The sequence below is a fragment of the Empidonax traillii genome, unplaced genomic scaffold (assembly GCF_003031625.1).
Source record: "Empidonax traillii isolate 1590-97213 ecotype Southwest subspecies unplaced genomic scaffold, ASM303162v1 scaffold157:size2224338, whole genome shotgun sequence".
NCBI classification, from domain to species: Eukaryota; Metazoa; Chordata; class Aves; order Passeriformes; family Tyrannidae; genus Empidonax; species Empidonax traillii.
The window spans coordinates 1,539,481-1,555,380 of record NW_020955350.1 but is presented as its reverse complement, the minus strand read 5'-3'; the positions used below and the strand labels follow the sequence as shown (position 1 = coordinate 1,555,380).

Genomic DNA, 15,900 nt, shown 5'->3' with positions numbered 1-15,900 from the left:
AAAAGACATAGGAAGCTCGCTTTTTTCAGTCACTCTTCTGTGTTATTATTTCATTTTTGAGTAGCGTTTTTTTAATCAGCTTTTCTATTTAATTGAAACTATGCAATTCATGGTTTTCAACAGACTTATAACTTCACTGCTCATCCTAATTATTTATATGAAAGGGAAGAAGTTTTCATTAAGTTTTCTGAATTACTAGGTAAAGTTCAGTTACAGCGAGCATTTCATCAAGGGCTCTCAGCCTGGTCCTGGCCTTCCTGTCTAAGACTGGATCCAGCTCCATTGAGGCAACAAAATCCACAATCATAAAAAAATATTAAAAATTATTTAATATTTGTATCAGGCTCAACCACATTCAGATGAAAGAAGAACTCAGAGGACTAAGATCTGTCTAACTGCAGTTATTAAAGCACTCATGTCTGAGAAAAATTGCTGAAGTGCAGGTAAGTTATAAACCTATCCCAAGACAATATATAAAATGTGTCCTTGTCTGCTTTAGACTAAAGGATCATTTAAATTACAAGTAAAAAAACAACCCCAAAACCCTTAACCCAGAATTTGCAACTCCTTAAAGCACCTAAACGTTGCTTTAATTCTACTACCAGTGAGCAGTAGTTAGGCTCAGTTAAAAAAATGTTAATATGAAAGATGATATTATCACTTGCAGGAAAAAAAGTGCAATTTAATGGCATAGAATAACCAGATATTGCTACAGGGACAGATAAAGACAATAAAATTACTATACTAAGGCAGTGGAAGTTTGGTGTCAAGTTAACAGTGGATAACCTCACTTGTTATATGCTTCATGCTGGAAAGCATAAAGTAGGAAAAGCTACTGCCTAGTTTTCCTTTATTAAATTTAGGTATCCCAAATTAGATGGCAAGTCCTCCAGCCAACAGAGGCAGGAAGTTCCAGAGGGCAGTATATTGCACCTATCATTAACATCTGTTCTAGAAGGGCACAGATTATCTCTGGGGGTGGCTGTTGCTTATTTGTTGATTATTTGAGCATAATGATGAGCAATGAGTTCAACCAGACGCCAAAATTCTAGCTGGATAATATATGATGTGACAAAGACTCTTCAAACTGCTCAAGCTAAAAGGCAGTATAATTGTTTTTATCTTTGATTATGCCATTTGAGTATAGAGCATGACTAAAAAGAGCAAGATAAAAGCAGCTTTTGGATTTCATTTCCAGCAGTGATTATGAAATTAGGCTTGCAAATAACACAGGCAGTGCACATCATCAAAAGAGATTTTGAGATCAAACAAAAAACAGGTTTTATATAGTTAAGAAAAAAGTTGTAAAGATAATAAAATATAAAAATTGTATTTTTGATACAACAAAATGCAAGGGATCGTATTTTTCAATTTTAGAGAGACCTATGGTGAGTTAGAGAACAGAACACATTTCTCTATTTGTGCTTTTAATTAAGTTATTAAAAAGGTTTATGGATTGGATCCAAAGGTCAGCAAAGTCATTGGTACCCTTCGTTGATTTGAATGGGCTTTACAGTCTCATGCTGCACAGGAAAAATGGGGTTGATCCTGTTCTCATTCTTACTATTTTCACATCTCGCTGCAACCAATGGAGCATTACTCCTTCATCTGCATTCACAGAACCAAGAGCAAATGTGAGGTCTCCGATTTTCAGAAGCAGATAATTGGGATATAACCAGTTTGTAGACATAAATTTATATTTTTCTTACTAGAGAAGCTACTCTTGCTATTTGTTCACTGTGCTATAATTGATATAGAATATGCACATTAAGAATAAGGATCAGTTTTAGGTTAACTAAAGGTTTTCTCAAAGACTCTACCCAAATTAATTATAAGCAGCAGAAACTTAAGGAAGAAACAACCTTTAGGTGTTCCTAATTTCTAGAGACACCCTTAATAAAAGGATTTCTTTCTTCTGGTCCCAGAATCTGTTTGCATTCCTTACCTAAATAGCCTCCGTTCTGATTATCTGGATCATAAGAAAACGCTGAAGACATCAGTAAAACATATATTCTCATACCAGAATTACCATGTGATCAGCAAAGCCATGTAGAAGTAAAATTCCCATAGTGACAGTCTCATTACTAAAGAGAACCAAAAAGATGTCAAGAACAGCAGTAACAGTGTAATAAAGGAAAACACGAGTTGCTGACAGAGCAGCAGTCACCCATTTTAGTGCTTATCACAGCGGCTGATATTTAAGAAGGGAGAAATAAAATTTATTAATAAATCTAGTAAGCAAGTATCAGTAAAAAATAATAAAGCATGTGGAAAGAGCTTATTAGGATTAGAAGAATATAAACTACAATATTCATTATGGTATGTGAGAAAAACCTCCACAACTAAATGAAACATTTCTAGAAAAACCCCCCAAAAAAGGCTCATAGATGACTTATTGTATGAAGTTACATCCCAGCAAAAAGACGTTCATTACCTTGATGGGTTGCAAGGACTGGTTGCCTTTCTATGACCCTCAAATTAAGATGCTCCAGGTTTAAGCAAAGATGTACAAAGGTCAACAATATTACTGGTCAGTGTCACAGTCAACAGCTGTGACAGAATGGATGGCAGCCACACTCGTGGAGAGTAAAGCAGCTCCTGAGTCTAGCAAAAGGTCTGTTCACAAACTACCCAGGTGACAACTGATTTGTCAGTGGAGCTTTAGAGGTAGAACTATCCTTCCCTTCCTCTTTCCTCTCCCTTTCATCTGAAATAGTTTGTTTGCTTCAAGGTCTTTCAAGTTTGCACTGAGAATTATAACTGCTGTGACTCTGGGAGTGATCATTGTGGCAATTTTCAAAGGTTTCCCTTAATCCTTAATTGCCTGACTCTTTTAAAAGCCAGTGCATTGTCTAAGATGATGCTGATTGCTCCTTCTGACATTCTTTAAATAGTCTTTAAATGGCTGGACCATCTTGGCACCTTATGACAGAAAATCACAAGGAACTGCTGAAAAGTCTTTCACACAGCTACACTCTCTGGAACAAGGTAAAGAAACTTCTCACCAGACAACTGTAGTCTAATCAGCCCTTAAAACATTAAGGCTAAAGGAAAATCAACAGAAAACCAGAGCAGGAGATATTAATGTCTTGGCCCAACTTTAACAACAATCCTCAGTTCCTCAGGAGTTCTTAAAGGAATGAAAGTCAAAAGAAATAAGGGTGAGAAAGAACACTTTCCTCTTTATTCCTCAAGAAGACTGGGATGACCTAACACTTAGAAAAACTGGAAAGGAAATGTGATTACCATTCCCTCTCCATCTCTACATCTGAAATATGCTGAAGTGCAAAGAAAACAAAACCCATACAGCTTAGAGGATTTTGGAGAGTAAATTTTAGGAACAGAAGCTTTGCATCACTGAAAAAGGTAAAATCAGTTAGTTAAAACCTCATCGTCTTGCTGTGCAAGACCTTTCTTCTTTCATGTTTTTCTCTCAAAATCCAGCTCCTGAAAGTCCTACACAACAGCACTCTTTCAATGCAGAAAAACGAGAACTGAACTTCAGAGTCTGCTGGCTGACATTACCAGCAGTAAGCCTCTCAACCGGTCTCGCTGAAGAATGAAAGAATATGACAAAATTACTTGTTTGAAGGCCCAGGTGTTGGAGTTGCTTCAACTCCATCTCATTTCATCAAACGCTACCTGATGGCAGCTGGGTGTGCCAGACAAATGGACTGGGAAGATGTGAATCCTATCTCTAGAGGAGAGGAGTCAGAACTCTAAGACCATGTCTATGTATGTGCCTTCAGACTGTGCTCAAGCTTGTAGGGGAACCTCCACATGCCTTTTTGTTCACATAAAAAAGTCTCTAACTTGCTTATCCCTACAGTTCCTGAGGGTAATAGCTCCAGCCCTCTTGTGCAGTTGAACCACTATGCCAAGTCAGAGTCCTGACATGCTGTACCAGGCTGTCTGGACGTAAAATGCTGAGCCATTCCCGAGGCTGGCTATTTTTTAATCAGGTTGTCTTCAGGGGGAAGCCAAATATATGTAAACCAACTATTTTAACAATGTGGTTAAGCTTAACTGAGTATAAGCTGTAAGACGTGGATGAAAACTGTGGTTAAGGGGCTTCAGAACTTTGGTATTGCCAAGGACATACTGCCTATAACTCAACTCATCACTGACGCTGAGAAAAATAATCAAAGACTGACTCAATGCCATCATACCTTTGGAAAAACACTGAAGTTCTTACAGAGCAACTCACTGCAGATTTTCTCAATGTATCTTTTCTTTGTACAGGGAACTTCTAATAATTCAGGTGACTGGGAGGCATTTTTACTGATGCAAGTATTTTTTCAATTTTAGGATGATACAACTGAAGCTGAACTGCAAATTGATAAATACATTTTTTAAAAACAACAATTTCCTGACACATTTACATTCACATTCATGTTGCAAATTAGGGCTGCTATATTCATGCTGTCATCTGCTGGAATTAACACTTAAAAAATTTACAGATGCTTCATGAGTACTTAGGCTGTATAGTGGTAAATCATGTATTTCTTTGAAAACTGCTCAGAATTTTGTTAGAATTCAGAACTTGAACAGCAAGGACCACAAGATCATTGTTAATACACTTCAATTTATTATTTTATAGGGAATCAATTTCAATTAAAATCCATTGAAATAGTGACTGGAAAAATTCTATAATATTGATCTTATGGGGGAACCAGCATAGTTAAAATTATTAATCATACCTGAGCATGTCATAAAACACTAGGCTAGCACCCATGTTTTACGATCAAGTCAAATAAAGGCTTTAAAATAACCCACCCTTTCCTTTGTGGAAGATGCCAGAGATCTGCATACTGCTAAGTAATAAAGAAGCAGTTCATAACACTGCTGACTGCCTATGTATAACTAAGTAAATGAAGGTGCTCTATCATATGAAGCATAAATGCCATTAAGAGTAAACTTTTATTTGAATAGAACCACATTCATTTTTAAAATTACAGTACAGAAAGGCTTTTAAAGAATGTGAATGAAAAGAAGAGAAGCTTTTAAATAAAACAGCTTCTTTTTATACACGTAGAAAAGCAACCTTACAAAGGCATAAAAAAGAGAGGTTTTTTTCCCTGCCTCCCTTGAATCTTTCCAGTAATTAGAAATTTTTATTGCAATGGCCATAAACTCTACTAACAACAGGAAGAAAAATGCTTTTGAACTCTTTGGCAACGTTCACCTTTAGGGATTCAAAACAGCAAAACTTCATTTTACGTTTTCAAAAAGGCTTTAAGTGACTTTCATGTTTGTTAAAAGTGCCAATATAGTGAAACACTTTACAAACAGGACACATTCATGCAGGCGCCAGCAATACCAGTTTCATAAAGTCACAAAGATGGTGTTACCAAAACCCATCTGAGCGGAGGGTGATTTGTCCAGCTTTCAGACCAATTTCTTTTTAGCATAGGAGTTTACATCTAGAGTTAGCCAAGTGGGAATTTATCTCACCCACATTTAGTCATCTGCCGTGTAGACAAATACATCTGCCAACCACTCCAAGCATCTGTAATAATCAATGAGGAACAACAGGTATAATTCATCTGATGCATCTGAGGTGTGACTGGTGGATCTGAAATACAGAGGATGTCTAGGTACTACAGCGTGCACATGATAGTAGGATTGCTTAGAGTGTCTGTGGAAGGCAGAAGATATCCAGCTGAAGGCATGCCAAGTTAGGCTTTGGCACTTTCACCACCACTGAGGCTGCCAGTGACTAAATTTTAGTTTGTAAAAAACTTCTTGTGAACAACTCGTTTCACACAAGCATGAGACAGATTACCAATGAACCCTAAAAGAATTAAGAGTGCTGGGGAGCCCAAGTGAATGGGACCACAGAGAGGGGCCAGGGTTCTGGGCTCTGCCTAAACAACATCTACTACTAGAGGCTCAGTACTGATCCATCTGAGAACTGCACTTCTTATCTTCTTATTTCCAGTGTTATCCATTTAGTTTGACTATAAAAGTGCTAGCTGATGAAGACAGTCAGGTTTGAAACAGAAGCCCAGTAGTGAAAACTTTTATGTACTTTCCAAGGGGTCAGGAGTATAGTTAGGGCTCTGATTTCCTCAGTTCTTTTACAAAGCAACTGTCAAGGGCATGTAGTAACAGAACAAGGGGGAACGGCTTCAGACTGAATGAGGGTAGGTTTAGATTGAACATAAGGAAGAAATTCTTTACTGTGAGGGTGCTGAAGCACTGGTACAGGTTGTCCAGAGAAGCTGCAGATGCCCCATTCCTGGAAATGTTCAAAGCCAGGCTGGATGGGGCTTTGAGCAACCAGGTCTAGTAGAAGACATCCCTTTGTGGCATGGGGATTGGAACAATATGGTCCTAAAGGTTCCTTCCAAGCCAAACCATTCTATGATCAACTCTAATTTTTATTCTATGTCCAATTTCTGGAAAAATCTCATTAGAAATGACAGATAAGTTACATTGTAAATGGCACCATCTTACAATATGTAGACTTGATTTATTTAGACTCTGTGTGAAAGACTGTACCTATTCCTGGAATCCTTTTTACCAGCCTGTTCTTTTCAGCTGGGTGAAAACAAGTGATTTCCACTGGCACTGATCACAAACAGCTGTTGTTAAATAACAGACTTTGACTGCTGAAAACTTTCCTATTTAGTCTTTCATGACTGGCAGCAGCACAAGCAGCAATATTTTATTTGTTTTTCTTAAACTTTGAGTAAAATTGTTTTTTCTCTTTCCACTTTATACATGAGTGGGGAAATACATACATATATATGTGTGTGTTTATATATATGTAATATATATTCACTAAACATGTAAGACAGCTTTGGCTATGCATTAGGTCAGAAGGACTAAACTTTACAGACCAAATTTTCCAGTAGACTGACTTCTGAGAAATTTGAAAAGCAGGAATGAAAAAAAAATCAACATTAATAAAATAAAAAAACCAGACAACTGCAATCATGTTCTTGTAATCATACAAAACAGCTAATACAACATTCCCAGTAGACTGAATTGCAATATTATTTATAGAAACACATAAAAATGCAAGCACATAATAATATTATACAACTAAATTCTTGCCATAGAAGTTCATCAATACAAATTTCATGGTTGCTACATGTTTCCTTATTCACATTGCACACTAATATACTACACATACTGAAGGACGATTGTGTGCTAAACCTATCCAGAGTGCATTACAATGTATTGTCCAGTGTATTGGAACTTATTTTACCTGTCAGCTGAATCACTCAGTTATTCGATATGAATATGTATCAGCCCCACAGCAATAGCTAAAAGGTAACTAACAGTACCATAGTAATTCAATGGCCTGCCAGGGACCATTGACTGCACTGCAAAGTATATTCTTCAGGTTAGAAACCAGCCATATGAAATTCAAATAACTGATGCCATAGATGGAATTTGATATTTACCGCCAGTGATGCATGTATTTTAGACATTTTATCTGCGCTCAGACACACGTTCCACATACAATATTGTGTTTCGGCTAAAACAAATGAAAACCATACCGAACGCCTAAGTGCGTACTTGTAACCTGAAAAAAAGTGTTCAGAAGTCTTAACAGTGTCTGAAGTCCTTAAAAAGCCTCTCAGGAACAACCACAGCTTCTGACTCTAAAGCCTACATCCTCTGTTAAGTCTTGAAACTGTCCTTGACTGGAAGTGGGACAAATACAATGAAGACTGCTCTTTTGTAGTCTAATAGATGGTAACAAAGTTGTTTTACATTCTTGGAAAGTGGTGTTAAGTACAAATGCGATGATTCCTACAGCTGTACAGGAAAAGACATACAATGGAAAAGAGTAAAAGGGATATGGACATATAGTGAAAATAAACCCATATTGAGAAGAATGTTAAAATTTCTTTACCTATAACCAGGCAATTTATCATGCTGAGTCCTGGAACACAGTTTTCATGCTATGATAAGGGATAAACTACTACTATCGGGTAATCTCTGACAGTGTTTCCATGATACACTTTGTGTTCAACTCACAAGGTCTCTCAGACATTTTGGAGCATAATAGGAGCAGAGCAAAGGAAATCAGCTGGGAATTAAGCTTGCTGGAGCTTTTCCGAAATATCAAGTGGGTTTTTTTCTGTGCCTTGGATAGATGCCATATATGCAATATACGCACGAAACATCTGCGTAGTAATCTGTGCTCTAAGAAGAAAGGCCCTTCCTGACTAGCTGGGAGCTTCAGGGTTAGGGAAAAGAAAATGGTGAGGTCAAGTCAATGAAAACAAAAGAACGTGTGTCTGGTAAGAGGACAGTCACGATTTCAAATACTGCAGGCCTTGGAATACAACAGAGACATGAAACCAAGATTCCTCGAGTGTAACACACTTCTTCCCAGCTGCTTGGAAAGGCAAACACCCCACCTACCTGGAGCACTCACAGAGGCAACATCTGCTGTTTTTTACAGACAAGAAAGAACATTTTTGACGGAAGGAACTCATGATTCTTCAGGTGCCAAAACCTTGGGTCCAGAACGTACGCAAGGAAGAAAATAGTACATCCTGGAAGTGTAACAGGATGACGATTGCAAACCTCAGTTGCACTGACTTCTTTACAGGGATGACAAAGAAACGGGGTGATCTCAAACAACATTTCTTCAAGGGACGTGAAGGACAGTAGGCAACAACAGTTCGGATGCCACAGGATCCATAAAGCCTACACAGCACGGGGACAGCAAACTGCAATTCCCTTCTCTTAGCTCCAGCTGACCTTTCAGTTCCGCACTTTGCAAGGTCCTACATTCTCAAAATTTCTGACCACTCAAGTCCCCTCCCAAGCAGGTGTGTAACTCCAAATCATTCTTGATGTGTACTGGAGCCACCACAGCAGGGAACGTCTTAGTATGTGGGAATTCAGAAGATGGAGTGAATCCAGTACTTTAAAGCTTTGATTATGGAAAATTACAACAAATCTCCCATGCAATGATGCAAGCTGAAATGACAGTGCTCAGGCTCCTCCCCGCTTTACATTCAGAAGGAAAAAGTGGATAAGGTGAACAGGAAGCAGCATCATATTTCTGACAGACTGGGAGAGTTCAGGCAGGGAGGCAGGCAGGAAGGCAGGCAGGCAGGAAGGAAGGAAGGAACTTATTGTGAACAACCATTGGGCATGTATGTATTTCAGCAGCTGAGCATCAGTGCAGGATGAGCAGAAAACTTACTGAGGAAATAATTTCAACAGGTATCAAATGCTGAGATGATTTTTACTGGAGAACAAAGCTTTGTTCAAACACATTTTGCTAGCAGGAGAAATAATGGCCTGGTAATATATTCATGTAGCACTTTGCCCTACATGAAACTCACAGAGGAGCTTAGGGGCCCAGCATCATCCTAAATGCAGTTATCATATAGTCCAAATCCAAAAATGCTTCTTCAGCTCAGCCCTTTGAGCAGATTGCTGTCTGTGGATACTTTGCTCAGAATCACACAGCACTGTTCTACCACTTTGAGGACGGTCTTTTCAATGTTAACCCAAAGCAGGACTTGCATTGAGAAATCTCAAAATAACTTCTTCCTTCTCTGTGTAGTTATGTAAGGCTTTTTTTGAAAAAAATGATCTTTCAACTCAGGCTTACAGTGATAACAGTATAATAATGGTGTTTCCAACAGCGTGCAGCTCGCCCCAAGAGACATTGGAAGATATTTTGTCAAATTAGTTCCTCAACATCACTGGGTCTGGGAAAAAAAGCTCAGATCAGGCCTGTGCCCTTCTATCCTAGTGGAGGCTGGAATAGCGTTTCTGCCAATAATAGCTTCAATCAGGCAGTTACTGCTCCAAAGCAAAGTCTTCCTAAAACTGAAGACAAGACTTCAAACACACAATCATGTACTATTCTGGCTTTAAGATCCCCAGAACAGACTGGATGGTGTCTTGAATGAAGAAGAATGAAACAGTTTTAAGTCATTTTCTGCAATAGGAATAGAAAAGAATGCTATCGCGTTTTTAAAAAGAGTTTAACTTTCTCTGCAGACAACAGAATACAAAACCACTTAAAATATCTGGTAAGTATTATATAATGCTTTTAAAAAACTTCCCCTGCTTGCTCCAGTTTCAACTGGGGTATGAACTAAAGTCAGTGGAAGTCTTTTTGCTGACATCAATGGGCTCTGAATTAGGACCTCATTGCTTGTAATCCAGCTTGTGTGCTACATTAATTCAGAAATGGGTTTTAACAGCTTCTTTCACCTAACAATCTCCTGAGCTGCGCACTGAGAGAGCTTTTTTCCCCCCTCTTTTTGGAGGACAGTAAAGCACAGCAATAGCTACAGTGTGACTTGCACTTTGCAAGTGGAATTTCCAGAAAGCATAAACTGCTTTTCAGAGAAAAAATGTTCTCCAAGTGTTCCCCAAAACAAAAAACCACTTACAGAAACCTATTCCATTAACAACCTGGATAAGGAACATATAAATCATAATAAGAATATGAGTGGATACAGTGTGAAGAAACCAAGAAAGGGGACAGAACCAGTTTTGGAGAACAACTGACATACAAGAAACTTTACAGATGGCACTGCAGTTGAGAAATAACATCTTAACCTTAGTACTTTTAAGCAAGTATTTGCAACAGACACTCATTCCAACTCAGTGTAAATGAAGCAATAAGGGGAAGGAATACTGCTGCCATCCTGTCACTTCACTGTCCCCCCACTCTGGAATCATACAATTAACACAGTTTTGCTGCACAAGGAAATGTTCTCATAAACTTTTGTTCTGCCCCATAACTTCACCTCTGTTTAAGAAGATGAAAGTAAACATAATTTTGGTTCCTCTAGTTTTTTAAAAGAAAGAGTTTTAAAACACTCTGCTTACTCTATTTTTATACACCTGAGAGGTGCCTGCTCTCATATCACCCTTGGTGGACCAAAGCCACATGAAGATTGCTGGCTTCTGACTTTCAGACGAGGTTTTTGAGTCTATGAGGTCCATTCACAGATTTGTTCATTAAAATAGTATTTGTATTGTTTTGTATTATTTTATTCCCCTCAAGGACAGGTTGCTCATGCTCCCTCACACAGCCATTCCCAGCTGAGCTCTGAAACACAGGGCAACAACAAGCTCTTGTGGCCGGTGGTCACACCAGTGGCCACCCAGCCCTAAAAATCATAGCTCTGAATGCAGTGTGTTTTGTCTCCCTTTTCTGACCCACTCTGTTACCAGCTGTGGGTATTTGCTCACATGGTTAAGCTATAACAAAGAGAGGAATAAAGTCTTTTGACAGAAATTCTCAGTTCAAGCAATTTCACCAAGGATACACTGGAGTGACACTGAAGTGCAGCGCAATGGCCAGCACCACTGTGGGGGAAGACAGCTAGAGCTGCAGATCACTAGCTTTTTGTTAAGCTTGTACTGCCTTTCATAAAGCATATGATGGCTTACCTTATGGGATCAAACTTAACAACAATTTTCCCTCTACCTGGAAGAGAGAGACTACATTAAACACACTTCTGTACATCTATCTCTAGCCTGTCCTTTATAGTCCAGCGTCCTCTTACCAGTAAAGTCCAAACTTGTATCGACTGCATGGGCAAGGAATAGATCTTACATGACGCTGGCCTGAACTCCTCAAAATGGCAGCCTTGAACTATCTGACTTGATCATAAGTCATACACCAATTGATGTGTCCACAGGAGAACCAGAGACGACCAATAAAGGAGAGGCCAGGAAACACGTAGTTCTCCATGACAAACACAGGTTTATCTGGACTGCAGTGATCAACTGATCCAAATTTATAGCTAGTGGGTCTTCACTGACCCTTATCAGTCAAATCCCAACTTTCATAAGCAGGCCTATAACAGTGCCGGTGGGTGACCAGAACTTCACAGTCCATCAAACTCTCCAGATGCAGGGAAAGAGAGAACCTGGCCAACTCTGAAGAGGAGGAATAAGGGATGAATGGAAAAAGAACAGTTCTAAACATTTGGGGAAGACATTTATGCTTCAGCAGGTGTACTGCTTTGACATGACATAAGATGAGGTGAGCTCATATTTACAGCTCATGGTAAGATGAAGGAGCCCTAGAACTCATCAGAATCCACAAGACACCAAGCCTGAAGGAACAATTCAGTTGAGACATCAGCTCTTTCAGATAAAATGCAGCTTACTCAACTAATCAGAGTTTCTCCCCAAACACAGTGAGCAAGGCTTAATTAGGAACATAATGTCATGTGTGAAGGACATTTTGTTAAAAATACACTGCATGTTTTGGAGAACTCTATTTTTTTCTTATGATGTGACATATAATGGGCACTGAACCAAAACACCGCAGAAGTATGTGGTTTATGCTATCTCACTGGACTACCAAACAACATTTAACATTCAGAAAGTATTGCAGATATATTGTAGAGGATCTCTAAATGTTCCTTTACAGTATTGCCACAGTAATTGCTTTTCTTCCATGTTACTACAGCCATTTAAAAGGCTTTATAGAGAGCTAGCAACACAAGCATCATAAAACATCTTCTTAACCTCATTTGGAAAATATGTACAACCTTTTTGTTACTTCTCCTCCCCTGTCTTCTAATCTAGACTCCATACTGAGCCCAGTTTTCCATTTTCTTAGCAGCATCCATTACAAGCAACTCTATTCAAGTCAATAAAATTACTCCTTCCTGGAGAAGGAATCAGTCCTCTCCAAAAATCACTATAGCAGGTAATTTTCCACTGACAGTTCTTATCATAAAACAGGTTACAGAAATTACTTTTTATCTAACACTGAAAGTAAACAATTAATGCAAACTGTACAATGTTTTTAAAGACAGTATGTTCACTACCTGTGCCCTTTATATGTAATTACTTTCATCTTAGTAAGTAAACAGTTAAGTAAGACTACCTATTCACCAGGCAGCAGAACATCTCTATTTATTTGTGTATTATTTTACCTTTTGTTACCCCCTTGGAAAGCGTGTGGAATCTAGGAGACGTTTTCACGCATCATTTCTTGCGGGAGAACGTCAAGTCACCTTTTATGCCCTCAGGCAAATGTCTCTGACCTGATCTCAGTAACTGTCTGTATCAAAATTGTTTTTCATACCTTGTGTAAGCAGCTGGAGGTTTCGGACTTCTTCTCTCACCTTCAGCTGAAGGACTTGCTGCAGAATGTGCTGTCGCAGGCTTTCCTGGGCAATGCCCATTCGTTCAAGCTTTTTGTCAGTAAGTCTCAGCAAAGCACGGCCTGGGTGCAAAAAATACAATGAAAAAATCACCCAGGGATTTGCATTAATGCAATAGTCTCACTCTGACAGTATAATGTGCTACAAATAAGATTCTCAGCCTTGAAGTACCTCAGTCTGAGAAGAAACTGTTTCATCAGTGAGGTACTTCCTTACTGTTAGAGATCTGTGTGCCACTCCTGCCTTTTCTTTCGGTTTTCTGTATAGTTTTGGTGGTTTTTGAGAGATACAGGCATTTGAAATAGGTATCTTGTGCCATTCGGGACAACCATTTGCTGTTCTTCGGTGTCAGCTGGCTTCCCACAGGCAGGATATCCCCTGTAAGTCTACAATTGACACAGGTGCCCAAGAAGACCCTCATCTCTATTCAATCATCTGTATTACTGTCAAGAAACTAGTAACAGCGGACTTTAGAAATTAAATCAATTTAAGATATACCAAGGATGAATATTGTTGCAATTCAGATTTATCTACAGCGTAACACCACCACTTCCCCATATGGTTCTGTATTTTATGGTTCAGCCTTCCCAATATCTCTCAACATTAAACTATCACAACAAAACAATAAAATAAAAAGCCAGAGATTTCTATCAATTATATCTGAATCATTACTGAAAAATATTTTGTCCAACTATAAAAAGACATCTGCTCAACTATAAGGAGCCTTTGCAGGCAACCACTCCCAGTTTGTGAGTTATCTTTACTATTAGGTTAATGTTGAACCAGAGTCCGAGGCAGACTGTAGATGTTAAAAAATCAAACAATCTACATTGCCCAGATTCTGCTAGTGGAACTCTGACTCCATCTTTTGGGCATCACTATGCTGTAAATAAACAGGAAGAAGGCTGTACAAGCAGAGAAATAAAGCATCAAGCAGAGCTTTATCCTAGGAAGAAAACTAAAACTTACTTTCTTTGGGTTTCATCACTGCACCACTTCACCAAGAGAGGAGTCTCTTAGTAGCCCTCCACTGACTCTTGATTCCCAATATTTACATTTGTTATCTAAAGGTGGCCAATACCAACAAATCAAATTGGAGCTACACTGATACTACTTTGAAAATGACATGTTGTTTGGTACGCTTTTTTAAACAAATTCAACTTTTTATCTCCTATAGTTCTTTTTAATTGCTAAAAATTTCCTCTTTGATTTCTAAGGCTTTATTCTGAAACCAGAAGATAGCAAAGAGTAAGTTATTCCCTCTGCAACACAACAGTCTCTGTGCTACCATTACTGTGGCTTTTGGATGAACAGTACAATTTAGCTCATTAGAAAGTTTTACTCAACACAGCAAGATAAGGCCCTTATTCAATCTCTTTCCTTACGAAACAGCAATGAGTACAGAATTTTTATAATTATTTTAATTAAAAAATTTAAGATAAATGCCAAGGTTTTAAAGGGGTGCATAATTTTTGCCCCAAACCAAGCAGTTAACGGTAAGCCCTTCACTAACTGCTAGATTTCGCTCACAAGCAGTTCTCTGAAGTGTTTAGTAAAATCTTGATACGATGCAATGTAAAATACTGGGATATTACTATTAATAAAGCAAGATGTTATTGATCAGATAAAAATGACTGTGTTCATAGATCTTCTGCCCTTCTGTGTCTCTCAAGCACTACATACTACAGAGGATGACCTTTTGATGAGGAAAACTTTCTTTGGAATAATAAACAAGAAGAATTCTAAGGGTTAATGTAATAACAAATATGGAAATTAGTCTCTTACAGATCAATGCCAGCTGTCCAATTCCCCTGGTGATAAAGACAGCAATAATTACTTCAATTTTTATTTGTCTTATCTCACTAAAACATCTTAAAGCAATTTATAAACGGTGTACAACAGTTCAGGAGTATGGTCTGTAATGTCAATCTAGCAACTGAAAGCAAATAAAAAAACAAGTCATCAATTTAAAGAATGGCAACACACATGTCATCTTAGGGCAGGGAGTCAGCAACAGTAATATGAAAGGACACACAGAGGCCATGCATCTTATCCACCTCTTTTTGGCCATGGATAGTCATTACTCTTTCCTTCCTCTGGGCAACTCTCTATTTCATATTCAAATTGGTTTTCTACCCCAGTCACTGCCTTTGGAAGTTGAGTGTGCACAAAACAGAGACATCTATTTTCAACTCTTGGCATGCCAGTTCCTCTGCAGCTTAGGCTCAAAGCACAATGCCACTGGAAAAAACTGTCTTTGACTCATACTATCTGCAGCAGCTTGCACAAGTTGCCTTAAGTTAACTCTTTCTTGCACCAAATCCAAAGTGACATGTTGAGGCAGTGATGAGGCAAGAGAGTAAACATCCAAATGTGGCATTTCAAGAATGCAGTAAGTATCTGAAATGTGAAAATTCAATCCTCCCCTTACCTTCTCTCCCCTCAGCACTAAGAACAACAACCACCAAGCCAGAACTGGAATAATTTTTCATTCTGATAGTAGATCACGTTCTTTGAAAAGATATTGTTAATGCCTGGATCAGTCACCAAAGCCAATTAGTTACCAAGGCCAAGATCCTGACAATCAGCTAATTATTCTGGATGCATCACTGCCTTGCTTCCTGTACTGTACATATCTGAAAGAGTTATCATTTGGTGCTAAGAACTCTGCGTTGTCGAACACTGAAACCAATTGTCCAGAGAATTTGTAGAATCTCTGTCCTTGGAAGCATTCAAAACCTGTCTGACAAGGTCCTGTGCTGTACTTGCCCCC

The 15,900-nt window shown here is 38.6% G+C and overlaps 1 protein-coding gene across 2 annotated transcripts in view; it reads right to left on the bottom strand.

The window, feature by feature from the left end:
• The window catches only part of SAMD12 (sterile alpha motif domain containing 12), a 171,954-nt gene that overhangs the window by 72,374 nt on the left and 83,680 nt on the right, over nt 1-15,900 (bottom strand). For both annotated transcript variants that reach the window (XM_027884932.1, XM_027884933.1), the window contains exon 4: nt 13,049-13,189. In XM_027884932.1, coding sequence (XP_027740733.1) covers nt 13,049-13,189 — 141 coding nt within the window. The remainder of the gene's footprint in view (nt 1-13,048; nt 13,190-15,900) is intronic.